At 50.8% G+C, this 17561-nt stretch overlaps 2 protein-coding genes across 2 annotated transcripts; one reads left to right on the top strand and one right to left on the bottom strand.

The window, feature by feature from the left end:
- The first annotated feature begins 1893 nt into the window (after positions 1–1893).
- Positions 1894–2826, top strand: LOC148220874 (olfactory receptor 14J1-like). The gene has a single exon (XM_088180884.1). It carries the CDS (start codon positions 1894–1896, stop codon positions 2824–2826), a length of 933 nt encoding a protein of 310 aa, XP_088037010.1.
- A 7586-nt stretch (positions 2827–10412) lies between these two features.
- LOC148220873 (olfactory receptor 14J1-like) lies at positions 10413–11485 on the bottom strand. The gene has a single exon (XM_088180605.1). It carries the CDS (start codon positions 11483–11485, stop codon positions 10553–10555), a length of 933 nt encoding a protein of 310 aa, XP_088036731.1. The 3' UTR covers positions 10413–10552.
- Positions 11486–17561: the final 6076 nt, after the last annotated feature.

Raw genomic sequence — 17561 nt, 5'->3', positions numbered from 1 at the left:
CCATGGTGCTGCCCTTGGCATTGCACATGCCCAGAGCCCAGTGGGCCGGGAAGAGCCCTGAGCAATGAGGGAGGGACAGGATGTGCCTTGCCAGGGGCTGGGGCTCAGCCCTTGGCCCTTTGCATTCCTGAAACACATCCAGGTGTGCTCAGCATCACAGACACCTTTCCCTTGTTTGTCCCCACCTGTCATCAGAGCTTTCAATGTTCTATCTGGAACCTGGAGACACTTTCTCAGTCATAACCCTCAGTGGAATCCATTAAAACGTCAAGAAATTTCAGTGTTTAAAGTTAACTTTGAGCTCTTGAGAAATTTTTTGAACATTCTCTAAGGGACTGAGTCTGATATAAACAAGAACTAAGCCCCAAGAGATTCATTCAAGTCCTTGTGCTGTGTCTGGGCTGCTGAGCTGGGCCGGGCTCCTGGCACAGAGGCAGCTCCCAAGGTAAACCAAGAGAAGCTTCAAAAAGACATTTCTGCTGAGGAGCAGCTCCTCTCCCAGCCCAGCAGGGCTGAGGACACTGCCTGCAGGCACTGAGGGCACAGGAGCCAGGCACAGACAGGCTCAAGGCAATCAGGACTGGGAAGACATTGAGCTGAGACTGCACTTGGGGAAACATCTTCACAGCCCTGGACATGGTGAGTGTGTGGGTGCAGGGCAATGTCCCCTGTGCTCCTGGAGGGATCTCCTGGAGCCAGCACAGCCCACAGCCTGGGGAATGTGTCAGGAGGACTCTCCCAGTTTCTCTGAGGCACAGCAGGAGGAGGAGGAGGAGGATGTTCTGCAGAGTGGGGCTGCCCTGAGTACCGTCAGAGAGACAGGGCAGGACGGCTCCTGCTGCCAGGAACGGCTGCAGGGGCTGAAGCTGGGGCTGCAGCCAGGGCTGCCCAGGGCTGTCCTGCAGAGCAGCTCCTGCAGCCCTCAGGGCTCTTGGCCATCCCGGGCCATGTGCCACCTGCCAGGGACAGCTCTCAGCCTGCCTGGCAGCTCCCCATGCACTGTGGGGAGAAGTTGGAGGTGCAAGGAGCCACCCCCATCAGGGCAGATTCCTCCTGCTGTGGAGATGGTGCTGCATGGCCAGGGCTGCTCTCAGCTTTCTCCTCAAGGCAAGGCAAAGGGGCTGTCAGGTGTGTCTGTGTCACTGACACTCCTGCACTGTCCCCCTGGGCTTTGGCAGATCTGCCTCACATCTCCCTCACAAAGTGCCTCCTCACCCTCGTCTGCCTCCAGACAGCAGCAGCAGCATCTTGGCTTGCAGCATCTCAGTTTGTGTGAGCTGCCCTTAAGGCCTTGCTGGCAGGGAGATGGCCCTGGGCAGTGCCCTGTGCTGGGAGGGGTGTGCAGGGCAGAGCTGAGCCCCCAGGGCTGGGCTGGGCTCTGGGAGCACTGGCAGGGACAAGGCTTGGATAGAGAGAAGCCTCTCCAAGTAGGCACAACTCCAGGCAGCAGAGAGCAAGAACAACACTTGGTATCTCTCTGTCTATCTGCAAAAAATTAAAAATAATTTGGGGAAAAGTATTTTGAAATTGGAGCCTTCAAAGTCCACTTAGTTTTTCAAGAATGTTTTAAAGGCGATCACAATGAAATAGAGAGAGGGGAAATGAGCAAAGTGCAAGAGTGTGGGACCAGCAGGGCTGACTGCACAGTCTCAAATGTAGCCCTGTTTTCCTTTTGGGCTTCTCAGTGTTCTGGCTGGGAGCAATTCTGAGGATGACGCAGTAAATCGGCATCAACAGATACCCAAACTGAAAAAGGTTTAGCAAAGTTACCCCAACAAGAAGAGCAGTATTTTGAGGGGATTTCTAAGAAAATAGCATAGGATTGAGTCAAAGGAGTTGGTCACGGCTTTACAATGTCTTCATTCAACAGTCCACAATGTCCAGAGTGAAGAAATGTCCAACAGCAGCTCCATCAGCCACTTCCTCCTGCTGCCATTGGCAGACACGCGGCAGCTGCAACTCCTGCACTTCTGCCTCTTCCTGGCCATCTCCCTGGCTGCCCTCCTGGCCAACGGCCTCATCATCAGCGCCGTAGCCTGCGGCCACCACCTGCACACCCCCATGTTCTTCTTCCTGCTCAACCTGGCCCTCAGCGACCTGGGCTCCATCTGCACCACTGTCCCCAAAGCCATGCACAATTCCCTCTGGGCCACCAGACACATCTCCTATGCTGGATGTGCTGCTCAGCTCTTTTTTTATATGTTCTTCATGTCAGCAGAGTATTATCTCCTGACCATCATGTGCTACGACCGCTACGTGTCCATCTGCAAACCCCTGCACTACGGGACCCTCTTGGGCAGCAGAGCTTGTGCCCACATGGCAGCAGTTGCCTGGGCCAGTGGCTTTCTCAATGCGCTGCTGCACACAGCCAATACATTTTCCCTGCCACTGTGTCAGGGCAATGCCCTGGGGGGATTCTTCTGTGAAATTCCGCAGATACTCAAACTCTCCTGCTCCAAACCCTATATTAGGGAAGTTGGGCTTCTTACTGTTAGTGCCTCTTCAGGACTTGTTTGTTTTGTGTTCATTGTTTTCTCCTATGTGCAGATCTTCAGGGCTGTGCTGAGGATCCCCTCTGAGCAAGGAAGGCACAAAGCCTTTTCCACCTGCCTCCCTCACCTGGCTGTGGTCTCTCTGTTTATCAGCACTGGGACATTTGTTCACCTGAAGCCCCCCTCCATGTCCTCCCCATCCCTGGATCTGGCACTGTCAGTTCTGTACTCAGTGGTTCCTCCAGCCTTGAACCCCCTGATCTACAGCCTGAGGAACCAGGAGCTCAAGGCTGCCATGTGGACATTGATGACTCGAATATTTAGGAAGCATTAAACTGGTTGCTAATTCCTGAAAATCACTGGTTATGAAAGTAAACTTTGAATGTGCCTATAGTTTGGTTGGCTTTTTTTGTTTGTTTGTTTGTTTGTTTGTTTTTTTAATATTGTCCCTAAATCAATGCTTTTTTCCTGCTATTTCTGGATTTTATGTCTCCATCAGGGCACTGACTGTGTAAATGAGTAGCTGTGCTCTGGGTGGCTTTCAGTGAACTAAAGGCTATTCCAGCAAAGTTTTCTGCAGATATGCCTCTTTTGTTCACTTCTCTGGAGCTGCAGCAGCAATGTCTGTGTGCAGAGCTGGGGTAGATCAGTGCTGGTACAGCAGCTGTGCCCAGCAGCAGCAGCAGCACTTGGTGTTGCCAGTGCTGCTCCCGTGCCACTGCCCCGCTGCCCTCCTGGCCCTCGTGTTGCTGCAGGGCCTGAGTGCTCTCGGGGCCGGGCACAGCCCTGGGGGTGGCAGTGCCGGGGCTGCAGCAGGGACAGGCCATGGGCACTGCTGGGGCAGCGCTGACGCCTCAGGCCAGGGCCTGGGGGCTCCAGGCTCCTTGGCCAGGCTCTCTCCACAACACTTGGCCAGCCCAATGCTGAGCACAGAAAAGCCCCGGGAGCAGCCCCAGGCTGGCCGTGGGCAGGCTGGGGGCAAACAGCATGGCTGGTGCTCTGCAAGCTCCCTGCAAGGGGGACACCCTGGCAAGGAGCAGCAGAGCAGGGGATGATCCATCCCCACTGCGCTGGACACCCCAGGGCAGCGTCCCAGAGTGTCCTCATGCACCTGCCAACAACATCCCCCCTCTGCAGCCCTGGCCTCTCCCCCAGCTCACACAGGAGCCGCATCCTTGCAGGCACACACACGGCAGCACTGGCTCAGGAGACCCTGTTTGCATTGCACACAGCAGGCTCAGCACCCCCATGGTGCTGCTGTGGGGACATGGAGCTGAGTGAGCACAAATGCCATCAGCCCCTGGGGCCAGCAAGGGCTGGGGGCCGGCAGGGAAACCACTCAGCTTTGTCGTGGCCTCTGAAGTCAGCCAGAAAGTTTGTTCCCATCAGCTGTGAGTTTCCTGCCCCACTGCATATGTTGTTGCTCTGAGCCAGGGCTGCCTAGCAGCCACCCACAAAATGCCCTGAGCATTTCTTTTGCTTCACCTTTGCTTTCTTTACTCCTTCCTGATCCAAATTTCTTCCTCTTGCCCATCCCTGTTCCCTCCCCTGCAAATAGACCATCCCTGTTTGCCCTTTCCTCTCTGGCCCCACTCCCCATTTCAGTTCCTGAGTTGGCACCACGGGAACATCCCTTGGGGTGCAGGATCATCCTCCAAGTGCTTCAGGAATTGTCTGCAGGGTCCTGCAGTGCCTCCTGCTGCTTCCTTGCACAGGCCAGGCAGCCACATCTGGGCAGCTCTGTCTGGGTGTGGGGCTCCCTGTGGGCAATAAGGAAGGGCTGGAGAGGCTCTGCAGGACTGACAGGATGGGCTTTGGGGCTGTGTGGAGAAGCTGAAGGACCTGGGCTGCTGGAGCTTGTGAAGAGGAATCCCAGGGCTCATCCTGCAACTGCTCCAGAGGTGGTTTCAGAGAATCACAAAATCAGCAGGCCTAGACAAGACCTTGGGGATCATCAAGTCCAAGCTGCACCCTGACACCACCTTGTGTCCCTGAGCCTCCTCCAGGATAAACATTACAAACTCCCTCAGCCCTTCCTCACAGGACTTGTGTTCCAGACTCCTCACCAGCCTTGGTGCCCTTCTCTGGACACGCTCCAGCCCCTCCATGTCCTTCCTAACTTGGGGCCCAGAAATGGACACAGCACTCGAGGTGCTGCCCAACCAGCGCTGAGCACAGGGGAAGAATCACTGCCCTGCTCCTGCTGGCCACACCATTCTTGATCCAGGCCAGGAGCCATTGGCCTTTTTGGCCACCTGGGCACACTGCTGGCTTATGGCCAGCCTGCTGTCCATCTATGCCCCCAGGTCCCTTTCTGCCTGGCTGCTGTCCAGTTACTCTGTCCCCAGCCTGGAGCACTGCAGGGGTTTTTGTGGCCAAAGTGCAGGCCCCGGCACTTGGTCTTGTTAAACATCACCTTGTTGGATTTGGACCCTGGATCCAGCCTGTCCAGGTCCCCCTGCAGAGCCGGGCTGCCAGCCCTGCCCAGCCCTTGGCCATCTCTCCTGCAGGCTCTGCCCCCTGCCCTGATCCTTTTGCAGAGCCCTTCTACCCTCCACCAGATCAACCCTCCCAGGCAATTTAGTGCCATCAGAGTTCCATGACATCCTAGAGTGTCACAATGGTCTCCATGATTCCATGAGTCCTCCCCGTGTTACAATGTCCCTTTGGTTCCATGGGATCCCTTGGTGTTACAAAGTCCCTTTGATCCTTGAGCCCCGCAGTGTCACAGTGGCACTTTTTGTCCCATGGCCCTATAGTGTCACAATGGATCCTTGGTTCCATGAGGTCTCACAGTGCTGCAATGCTCTCCTTGGTTCCACAGTGTCACAATGGCCCCTTGGTTCCATGGGCCCTGCAGTGTCACAATGGCCTCATCGTGACACGAGGTCCTGCTCTGTCACAATGCTCTGCAGGGTCCCACAAGGCCCTGTAGTGTCACAGTGGCCTCTGTGGTTCCACCAGGACCCAGATTGTCACAATGGACTCCTTGCTTCCATGTAGCCCCACAGTGTCACAGTGGCCCCTTGGCTCTGTGGTGCCATGTCATACACAGTGTCACCATGGTCCTCTCAGTTCCACGAGGCCCTGCAGTGTCACAATGGCCCCTTGCTTCCCCAGGGCCCTGCAGTGTCACAATCATCACAGAATCACCCAGACTGGAAAAGACCTTTGAGAGCATCAAGTGCAACCTGTGACCCAACACCACCTTGTCATCTAGACCATGGCACTCAGTGCCACATCCAGTCTTTCTTGAAACACTTCCAGGGATGGTGACTCACCCACCTCCCTGGGCAGCCCATTCCAATGCCCAACCACCCTTTTTGTGAAGAATATTTCCTAATGTCCAGCCTAAACATCCCCTTGTACAGCTTTATCCTTTCACTGTTCCCTGGGAAAAGACCCTGACATCCACCTGGCTGCAGCCTCCTGTCAAGGAGTTTTAGGGAGTCATGAGGTCTCCCTGAGCCTCCTCTTTTCCAGGATAAACATCCCCAGCTCCCTCAGCCACTCCTCACAGGACTTGTGTTCCACACCCCTCACCAGCCTTGTTGTCCTTTTCTGGACACGCTCCTGCCCCTCCACGTCCTTCCTAAACTGGGGGCCCAGAAATGGACACAACACTTGAGGTGTTGCTCAACCAGTGCTGAGCACAAGGGAAGAATCACTGCCCTGCTCCTGCTGGCCACACCATTCCTGATCTATAGGAGTGTCCTGGGGTACAATGCAAAAATGTGTATTCTATCACCATCTGCTGAAATGTGGGAGGGGTGGTGATCCTCATCTCTGTGGGAGATATCCTCTGCTGATGTGCCATCTGATAAAATCAGGGGGATGATCATCGTTATCTTTTCACAACCCATCCTTCCTCCAGAAGATATATTCTGTTAATGGGCCATTAAGTCCTATTGTGTGACTGATAAAATTGCATCATCCCATTGGGAGATGCTCCAGCCAGGGGGAGGAGCCAAGCCTTTCCTACCTAGATAAAAAACTGGGGTTCGGGACGCAAAAGCAGCCCTTTCTACTGGATCCCAGAGGAAAGTCAGACCTTTTCCACATCATCGCTGGATCTTCGGAGGAAAACTGCACCTTCTACAGGAGGACTGCAGCCACCATTCATAGGGACTGCTACCAACACACTGACTGACAGGGTGTCAGGTTGTATTCTGACTGTCGGTGGTTTTTCTTCTGTATTATTGCATGTATTTTATTTTTTCTCCTTTTTCCTATTAAATTGTATTACTGACTTGGAGTCTCTCACTGGTTTTGCTTTCAAACCAGCACAGTCACCTTTCTCAAAGGGACAGTGTGAGCAGAAATGATCTCTGTAAGCAGAATTCTCTGAGTCTTTCAGCTGAATTCTCTATCCCTGTCCTTTCTCTGGATCTCTGTTGCAGATGCATGCTGCTGGTGCCATTCTCACCTTTAACCCCTCTTTTGAATGCAGACAGATGTTCCCAGGTGTGTTAAGCAGGTGTTGCTCAGTGTTTATTCAAAGCTTTTGTATCCTCATGGAACCAAGGAGACCATTATGACACAGTGGGGGCTGATGGAACCAAGGAGACAATTGTGACAGTTCAGAGCCTCACAGAAACAAGGCTCCATTGTGACACTGACGGCAATCATGGAACCCAGCAGACCATGGTGACACAGCAATGTCACATGGAACCAATGGTCCGTTATGACAATGCAGATCCCAGGAGACCATGGGACACTATGTGACCTCATGGATCCAAGGGGCCATTGTGACACTGAAGAACTTCATGGAACCCAGGGTCCATTGTGAAACAGCAGTGCCTCATTGGAACAAAGGAACCATTGTTGACAGCACAGAAACTCATGGAACCAAGGGGCTGTGGTGACACAGCAGAGCCACATGGAACAAAGGACACCAGTGACATTTAGGAACCTTATGGAACTGAGGGTCCCCTATGACACTGCAGAAACAAGGACACCATGGTGACACTATGGCAGCTCATGGAACCAAGTAGATATTGTGACACTCCAGGGCCTCGTTGAACCAGGGACACCACTGTGACACTCCAGAACCTCATGGTGCTGAGGGTTTATTGTGACACAGCAGGGTCCCATGGAACCAATTGTCCATTGTGACAATGCAGATCCCAGGGGGCCATGGTTACTTTACGGAACCTCGTGGAACCAAGGGTCCATTGTGACAAAGCAAGGCCTTGTGGAACCAAGGAGAGCATTTTGACACAATGGAACCTCGTGGAACCAAGGGTCCGTTGTTAGAGTCCAGAACCAGGGACAGCATTGTGACAGTCCAGAACCTCATGGGACCAAGATTCCATTGTTACACAGTGGCACTTGATGGAACCAAGGAGCCACTGTAGCACAGCAAACCTGCATGAAACCTATGGTCCATAGTGATACTGTGGATCCAGGGAAACCATGGCAATACCACAGAACCTCATGGAACCAAGAGTCCAGTGTGACACAGCAGAACCTCTTGGAATCAAGGCAACCATGTTAGGCTATGGAGCCTCATGGAACCAAGAGGCCATTGTGACATTGCGGGGCCTCATTTGAACAAAGGACATGGTTGATGGGACAGAAGCTCATGGAAACATTGGGACATTGTGACACTGCAGAGCCTCATGGAACCAAGGACACCACTGTGACACTGAGGAACCTCATGGAACCAAGCAGCCATTTTCACACTGAGGAACCAAGGAGAGCATTGACAGTACAAAACCTCATGGAACTGAGGGGCCATTGTCCTACTGCAAGGCCTCGTGGAACCAAGGGGCCATGGTGACGCTCTGGGGCCCCGTTGAACCAAATATTCATTGTGACACTGTGGGGGTGCTTGTAACCAATTGTCCATTATGATACTGCAGATCCAAGAGACCGTGGTGACACTATGGCAGTTCATGGAACCAAGGGGCTGTTGTGACACACCAAGGCCTCGTGGCACCAAGGAGAGCATTGTGGCAGTGCAGAACCAAGGAGGTCATTTTGACAGTACAGATCCAAGGGTCCATTGTTATCCAGCAGGGACTCATGGAACCAAGGGGCCATTGTGAAACTGTGCAAGGGCCATAATGGTGTCAGGGACACCACTGATACTGAATCCCACAGGATAGAAACTTCTAAACACAGTTTTGAGTATTTGAAAGCAGGTATTATTTATTACATCATGCTGGTCACTCAGGGGATCCTTCATCCGTTCAAGTGCACTGAGCATCGAATGAACAGTTTTTATCACACACACTGATTATCTATTCATGAGTTATCCCCAATTCCTTTCACTTTATTTGACATAATTGCACCCCTTATCAAAAATCCTTACATGGTTCCTTGGAGTCTGTCTTTGACATCCAATGTTTTAGGTTGTTGTTCCTCGATGCCTGCTTTTGAATGATGGCAATTTCCTTGTTTTGCATAATTTCTGCTTTGTCAGCCTTGCAAAGCTGAGCTGGCATCATGTTTGCATTTTGTGTGACTTCTGTATGTGGGACTTACATCCTTTATCTGTATTTCCAAGGCTGTTCTGTTCTACTTTCCTTGATAAGTGTAAATGTTGTTCTGTTCTCCCTGCCCTTGTCACAGTGCACACCCCACATGAGGCGTGTCTGCAACCCCCTCCAACCCATGGGCTTGGCTGGGCAAGTGTTCCTGAGGGAACAGAGATGGGACAGCTGGGCTGGATGACCCAAGGGTTGTTCCATTCCATGTCACACCATGATCAGCAGTAAACGGAGAGAAGAGAGGGGCAAGGGGCATAGAGGATTAGTTTCTTTTTTAAGATTTTTTTTATTAAAACAGCACCTACACATAAAGAATCCTTTCCTGCCACAAGGTGGTTAAACATTTTCCACTGCTAGGAGATTTCCTGTGGATTTTCTTTACTTCTGTTTGTGACCTTTGACTTTTGTGGTTGGTTGGTTGGTTGGTTGGTTGGGTTGTTTGTGGGTTTTTTGGTTGTTGCGGGTGGGTCTTGCTTTTTTTTTTTTTTTTTTTTTTTTCTTGGGTTTGTTTATTTTTCCCTATTGAACTGCTTTTCTTCTGATGCATAAGTTTGTTCTGCCTTCTCTTGTGGCTTGATTGGCCCCTGACAGCAAGACAAATTTACCCAACTCAGTCATTTTGCCAAATTACATTTTGCAGTCACCATGAAATGATTGAGTTTGGTCACAGACTCCCTGCAACTTGGCAGCATGCACAAAGGAATTGAAAGTGCATTTCATGCCATTGTAGAGATAATAGAAATGTTCCACAGGGTCTAGTCACTGAGGGATGTCACCAGGGAGTGGCTGCCAAGAGGACTCTGTGCCATGGATGACATTTGACCCTCACTGTTCAGTCAAATTCGCACCCACCCCATGTTCCCCTCCTGCAGCCCAGCTCTCTCCAATCTGGCTCTGAGGAGAGCACAGCAGACCATGTCCCAGGCCTGGCTAAAGTCTGGGCACACAACATCCCCTTCTTTTCCCTCCCACGCGGGTTCTGCAATCCCTGCCTTGTGCTGCCAGTGTCTGGAATGGCTGCAGGAGGATTTGCCACCTGCCCTTCCCTGCTGAGCCTGACCAGTCTGTGACTGTCCCAGTGCCCCTCTCTGCCCTGTTTGCAGACTGGTTCCATGTCTGCCCTTCCCAAGTGCCCAGGACCCTCTGGGATGGCTCTGTCCTTTCCAAAGGGTTTGAGAGAGGTCTCACAGTGACACCGCCCAGCCTTCTCAGCATCCCTGACTCCAAAGGCCTTTTCCACATCCCTCAGCTCCTGGTCAGTGCCCAGAACACAGCACAACCCTGTCCAGGTCCTCAGGGTGGTTCAGAAGGGAGGTAGCTCTGATTTCTCCCCACAGACCAGAGTATTTCACTTAAAAAATGTACAGAGAATAAACTTTTAAAAAGACATTGTGCTATAAAGGAAAGGTAAATATTGATGCACAAATATTATGAGTGGTGAAATTAATTTGTGAAATACATTATAACAGTAGAAAAATAGTATAACAGGAGCAAAAAGTTACGAAGATGAGCAAAACAGATAATAGTTACTTCCATTCTGAGTGCTTTGCAGAAGAAAGGCACGGTTTATTGCTTCAGAAAAAATCCAGTCAAACCTTTACTCAGGGCATCCTTGAGCTCCTGGTTCCTCAGGCTGTAGATGAGGGGGTTCAGGGCTGGAGGCACTAATGTGTACATCGCTGACAAAGAGAGATCCAATGCTGGGGAGGAGATGGAGGGGGGCTTCAGGTTAGCAAATATGCCAGTGCTGATAAACAGAGAGACCACAGCCAGGTGAGGGAGGCAGGTGGAAAAGGCTTTGTGCCGTCCCTGCTCGGAGGGGATCCTCAGCACAGCTCTGAAGATCTGCACATAGGAGAAAACAATAAACACAAAACAACCAAAAGCTAAAAAGACACTAATAATGATAAGCCAAACATCCCTAAGGTAGGAGAGTGAACAGGAGAGTTTGAGGATCTGTGGGATTTCACAGAAGAACTGGCCAAGGGCATTGCCATGGCACAGGGGCAGGGAAAATGTATTGGCTGTGTGCAGCAGAGCATTGAGAAAGGCACTGGCCCAGGCAGCTGCTGCCATGTGGGCACAAGCTCTGCTGCCCAGGAGGGTCCTGTAGTGCAGGGGTTTGCAGATGGACACGTAGCGGTCATAGCACATGATGGTCAGGAGGGAAAACTCGGAAGAAATGAAGAATAGAAAGAAAAAGAGCTGAGCTGCACATCCTGCATAAGAGATGTGTCTGGTGTCCCAGAGGGAATTGTGCATGGCTTTGGGGACAGTGGTGCAGATGGAGCCCAGGTCGCTGAAGGCCAGGTTGAGCAGGAAGAAGAACATGGGGGTGTGCAGGTGGTGGCCGCAGGCTACGGCGCTGATGATGAGGCCGTTGGCCAGGAGGGCAGCCAGGGAGATGGCCAGGAAGAGGCAGAAGTGCAGGAGCTGCAGCTGCCGCGTGTCTGCCAATGGCAGCAGGAGGAAGTGGCTGATGGAGCTGCTGTTGGACATTTCCCCACTCTGGGCATTGTGGGCTGTTAAAAGAACACATTGATAAGTTAGGAGATAGTTCCTTGGGTCAATCCTATACAATTAATTTAGGAATCCTCTCAAAACTGCTTCTTTTCCTGTGGGGGAACTTCACTAAAAACTTTTATTTTTGAATTTGAGTTTCTGCTGCTGATTTACTGCCTCATTGTCAGCATTTTTCTCAGTATGAATGCTGAGGAGCCCAGAGGGAAAACAAGGCTACCTTTGACACAGTGAAGTCTGACCTTCTGGTCGCATACAGATGCACTTTGCTTAGAATAGCTCCCACTAATTCAAGGTGATCACACTTCAAATGTGCTGGAAAAATATAGTAGCCGTTTTGAAGGCTCAAATTTCAAAATACTTTTCCCTAAACTCTTTTTTTTGCTCTATTCTGATTGAGAGAGAGACGCATACTAAGTGTTGGTCTGGCTCTGCTGCCTGGAGTTGTGCCTACTGGGAGCTGTTTCTCTCTATCCAAGCCTTGTCCCCTTCCAGTGCTGCCAGAGCCCAGCCCAGCTCTGGGGGCTCAGCTCTGCCCTGCACACCCCTCCCAGCACAGGGCACTGCCCAGGGCCATCTCCCTGCCAGCAAGGCCTTAAGGGCAGCTCACACAAACTGAGATGCTGCAAGCCAAGGTGCTGCTGCTGCTGTCTGTAGGCACAGGAGGGTGAGGAGGCACTTTGTGAGGGAGATGTGAGGCAGATGTGCTGAAGCCCAGTGGGACAGTGCAGGAGTGTCAGTGACACAGACACACCTGACAGCCCCTTTGCCTTGCCTTGAGGAGAAAGCTGAGAGCAGCCCTGGCCATGCAGCACCATCTCCACAGCAGGAGGAATCTGCCCTGATGGGGGTGGCTCCTTGCACCTCCAACTTCTCCCCACAGTGCATGGGGAGCTGCCAGGCAGGCTGAGAGCTGTCCCTGGCAGGTGGCACATGGCCTGGGCTGGCCAAGAGCCCTGAGGGCTGCAGGAGCTGCTCTGCAGGACAGCCCTGGGCAGCCCTGGCTGCAGCCCCAGCTTCAGCCCCTGCAGCCGTTCCTGGCAGCAGGAGCCGTCCTGCCCTGTCTCTCTGACGGTGCCCAGGGCAGCCCCGCTCTGCAGAACATCATCATCATCATCATCATCATCATCATCATCATCATCATCCTCCTCCTCCTCCTCCTCCTCCTCCTCCTGCTGTGCCTCAGAGAAACTGGGAGAGTCCTCCTGACACATTCCCCAGGCTGTGGGCTGTGCTGGCTCCAGGAGATCCCTCCAGGAGCACAGGGGACATTGCCCTGCACCCACACACTCACCATGTCCAGGGCTGTGAAGATGTTTCCCCAAGTGCAGTCTCAGCTCAATGTCTTCCCAGTCCTGATTGCCTTGAGCCTGTCTGTGCCTGGCTCCTGTGCCCTCAGTGCCTGCAGGCAGTGCCCTCAGCCCTGCTGGGCTGGCAGAGGAGCTGCTCCTCAGCAGAAATGTCTTTTTGAAGCTTCTCTTGGTTTACCTTGGGAGCTGCCTCTGTGCCAGGAGCCCGGCCCAGCTCAGCAGCACAGACACAGCACAAGGAATTTAATGAATCTCTTGGTTCATTAAATATTTACATCAGACTCATTCCCTGAGAAAGTGTTCGAAAAACTTCTCAAGAACTCAAATTAAAATACTGAAGTTTCTTGAAGTTTTAATGGATCCCAATGAGGGACACAACTGAGAAAATGTCCCCAGGTTCCAGTTAGAGCAGGAAATTCGAGGCAGAGATGACAGGCGGGGACAAAGAAATGTCAAGTCTTTCCCTTTTGACACCAACTCTTTTAGTAGTTTATAGAATCAAGCCCCCAATTTTCTTCTTTAATTAGTCCCTTGAGAGCTTTGTAGTGACATTCAGTGGGGCTCATTAATACTTTGAGATACTCAAGGTTTGGGTTTTGCTTTTGCCTTGGAGTCTCTGAGAGCTTTGTGCAATCATGGCCTCCAATTATCTGCTTTAATGAGTCCCTTGAGAGCCTTTGTCAGTAACAACACTCAGTGCTCACTTAATGCTTCAAGACACTCAGCGTTAATTTTAAGTTCTACTTTTTGACACTGGGTCTCTGAGAGGTTTGTGCAGTGATGGTCTCCAATTATCTGCTTTAATGAGTCCTTTGAGAACCTTTGTCAGTAATGATACTCAGTGGGGCTCATTAATACTTCAAGGTACTGTTTTTTTAAGGTACTTGGAGTTTCCCTTTTGACACCAACTCTTTTAGTAGTTTATGCAATCATGGCTCCAATTATCTGCTTTAACAAGTCCCTTGAGAGCTTTGTACTGACACTCACTGGGGCTCATTAATACTTCAAGGAACTCCAGTTTTTTAAGGTACTTTCCTTTTTCCTTTCTTTTCTCAGTTCCTCCAAAGAGAGTCCATGAGGCGCCTGTGTAGGGGATGGACCTCAGTGGGACCCATTAATGCTTTGAGACACTTTGGGTGTTTCTTCTGACTTGGACTCCTGGAAAGGTTTGTGCAATCTCCTCTCAGGCCCTGAGGTTCAAGGGCTCAGCACCAAATGCACCCCGGGGCTGATTGGGATCAAGCAAGTCCTGACAAACCATGGCTCTGCCTTGATTTCCCTCTGGTCAAGAACATATCCAGCAATTAGTTACACTGAGTATTTCGGCTACTTTGATCTTTACATGTTCATCACAATTTTCATGACTAATCCTTGATAAAACTCTAGAGGTGTTTCTGGCAAACAAAGATTCTGGCTGCCTATCAAGATACAATTTACAGACTTCAGTAGCACTTTAGTGACACGGCTCTTCATTCTTTTTCCTCAGTCTCATTTGGGTTAGGAACAATAATTCTGTTGCCTACAGAGATGATGCCTTTTTAATTCCAGAATAATGTCCCCAAGGTCCTTTGCTGTTCAGCTCTACTGTGCTGTCTGTGGCTGACAAGGTTTGGTGGGGTCCTTTCCCCTCTGGCTGGAGAGGTGCCAGGTCCCAGTCCCTGAGGGCACCCAGGCTCCTGGCTGGAATTTGTGTGGAATTCCACATCCTCAGAGTCACATCAGCCTTCACATGGAGCCCCGTGGATCAGAGCATTTTCCAAAGAGCTGTTGGGGCAAAGAGGGAGATTTGGTCTGGCAGGATCTGTAAAACAATATCCCATAACATCCACTTGTTCTGGCACAGAACACTTGGCTGCAGGGACACATTCCCATTGTTCTCAGCCAGGTTTCAGGAGTCAAACAGTGTTGTCTTTGCCCAGAGCTGTTCCTTCAGCTGGCCTGGGAGGGCCATTGGGCCTCTGCACCCACACTCTGGCTCCATTATTAGGACTGGTGCATCCAAACCCTTTATCTCCATCAACAGCAGTGATTTGAGGTGGATGTCCTTTTCTCACAGTTGTTTTAAAAACTGCAATATCAATAATTGTGCTACCCTTCCACAATTGAATATGGGGTTGAATAATCCAATTGTTCACTACTGTTTAACAGAACTACTTCAATTTCTCTTTGATAATCTGCACCAAGTACTCCTCCCATGACATGAACAATTTCAAGGCCAAGACTGAGTGAGCAATCATCAAAGCAAAGTGCCCTGGAGGAATCTGAATCACTATTCCAGTATTGATAACTCTCATTTGCTCCTGGTTTATCCTAATTAATTCCTATGCATGAAGGCCCAGCCCTGCAGCCTCTGGGGTGGCCCTGTCAGGGGCCATCACACCCAGAATAATTTCCCAGGCAGTCACAGTGTCACTGTCCTTGGCTGTATTTGCAAACTGGGTGCAGCCATGCACATCCAGGGGGTTCCCATTTCCCAGTGGGGCCATTGTTAAGGGTATGGGGCACATCTGGGAGATGGGATTTTCATTGTGACACGTTCCCATCTCCTATTTTTTTTTTTTAACTGCTCTTGTAAAAATCCCTTTCATCTGTTCACTCAATTCTGTAGCCTGTAGGTATTCTGGTATATGAGAAACCCAACAGTCTTCTTTACTGTATTTTTCAAAGGAACAGACGAAGCATTCCACATCCTAGTGTCAGCAAACCCTGTAAAAACTGCCAATTTCATCCTTTCCTCTTTCATTCATTGTACACAATCTCACAGAGTTCACCAGGGATATTTGGGTCCTGGCCAATAATTTTCAGTAGGGTATTTAGTGTTACATCCCTGAGCAGCCAAAGCTAACAAATTAGTATTTAAAGCATTATTTTACCATGTCATTATATATATGTTAAAGTATATACAATCAATTTTTGTTATATTTTATATATGTATGTAATGTTTTATTATATTATTACTCTTTTTCCTTTGCACAAATGAATCCAAATTCAAGATTAAAAACCTTTTCTATCATTCCATGTAGGAGCATTTTGACAGCAATCACTCCCTCTGTTGGTGCTTTTTCTGGGATGCTGTTAACAAAATTCATCCTCATATTTCAAAACTCATGAGTTCTTTTCATTTTTCCATATTTTAATACATCCAGTGGTTCAGCTTCTTTCAGCTGCCTTCCCCATTGCTCACACAGTGCTCCAACCTCAGCCCACTGCAGAGCCAGCAAACTCTAGGGAAGGTTTTCCCTATACCTGGGAATTCCAGACAAGACTGATTCCTTACATTTACATTTAAAAAGCAACATTTTGTGGTGATCTGGCCAGACTACACCAGCTTTGTTTTAGCAGTGGGCAGGGGCAGCAGCAGAGACACAGACACAAGTTCAGCAATCAGTGTCATTTACTGCAGTTCAAAGCAGCAAAGAATCACAAAAGGAGAAGCTCAGCAATGCAGCCAACCATCAGCACCAAAGATTGCCTGCAGGGATTAAGAGACAGCACCAGTCACCCTCAGACTTTGCCATCAGCCAGGTGCACACATCAGCTGGGGAAGCTGTCACAGCCAAGGACTGCAGAGCCACTCCTGGACACTGGGAATTCCTGCAGGTGCCTCCAGCCACAGGGGAGGCTTCCAACCCCGCTGTGAGAGGGCCCAGCTCTGACAGTGCTGAATAAACAAACTGACAGCACTTCTAGTGCAGGAACAGCTGCTTTCATTCTCCTCTTGGGCTCCTCCCAAAGCCTGGCCAGGGCTCAAGGAGGAACCAAGGGAGCTGACTTTGACCATACAGCCCCAAACAAGGCCAGATGTCAGATTTCATGGCCTTGTCTGGTTTCTAAATGCACAAAGGTCAATCCATGTTTCATTAATGAGTGGATACATCTATCACAGCACTAATGACCATGTATATTTCGCTAATGACTGGATACAAAGATAACCTTTGGTTGGAAGGTTCATCCAGAGGTCACCTTTGGCTCAGGGCCTGTTGTCCAGGCCTTGGCACTTCAGGGACTGGGTTTAGTGCTGGGCTTGACAGTGCTGGCTGAACAGCTGGACTCCATGTGCTCAGAGGTCTTTTCCAACACAAAGGATTCTGTAATTCCAGGATTCCATGTGCTGCATTCAGCTAGGTCCATGTTGGCAGCATTACCTTGGTCAAAAGTTCCCTCTTGGTCAGCTCATGTGGCCTAAGGCTTCAGCTCCTTTAGCTCCTGGTGCTGAGCTGCTCATGCTGAACGAGATGGCTCAGAGAGAAGAATACAGTTCATCCAATTCCTCCTGGGACACTGAGAGGGGAGGCTGTGGAAACTGGAGCATTGTTTGCTGTGCTCTCCTCTCTGCCCTTCACACCTTTCAGCACTTTGAACCAGCCAAGAGCTTTCTCCAAGGGTGCAGTGAAGCAGCTGCTCCTGCTCCCAGCTCTGGCTCTTCCCACTCTCTGACCTTGACTGGTTTTGTCCCTCTTGCTGTGCCCTCTGTTCCCCCTGTGCTCGGTGGCTGCTGCCCAGGACTGTGGCACTGGCACAGATCAGGGGCTCCAGCCCCTCCTTTCTGTGCCCTTGGAGCTGCCTGCTCACAGCAGCCTTTTCCATCTGGAAGCTCCACACGGACAGGGAGTCCCCACCTCTGTTCCCTGCACAACCTCCAGGAGCCCAGGGCTGCCATCTCCAGTCCCTGCTGGCCCTGGGGGCTCCCAGGTGGCCCAGGCTGCTGTGACACCACTGCACACGGGAGGGAAGAGTGGCAGGGG

The sequence above is a fragment of the Sturnus vulgaris genome, chromosome 30, assembly GCF_052056855.1.
Source record: "Sturnus vulgaris isolate bStuVul1 chromosome 30, bStuVul1.hap1, whole genome shotgun sequence".
In the NCBI taxonomy this organism is placed as follows: Eukaryota; Metazoa; Chordata; class Aves; order Passeriformes; family Sturnidae; genus Sturnus; species Sturnus vulgaris.
Note: the sequence above shows the minus strand (reverse complement) of the source record. Positions and strands in the feature narration are given on the sequence as shown.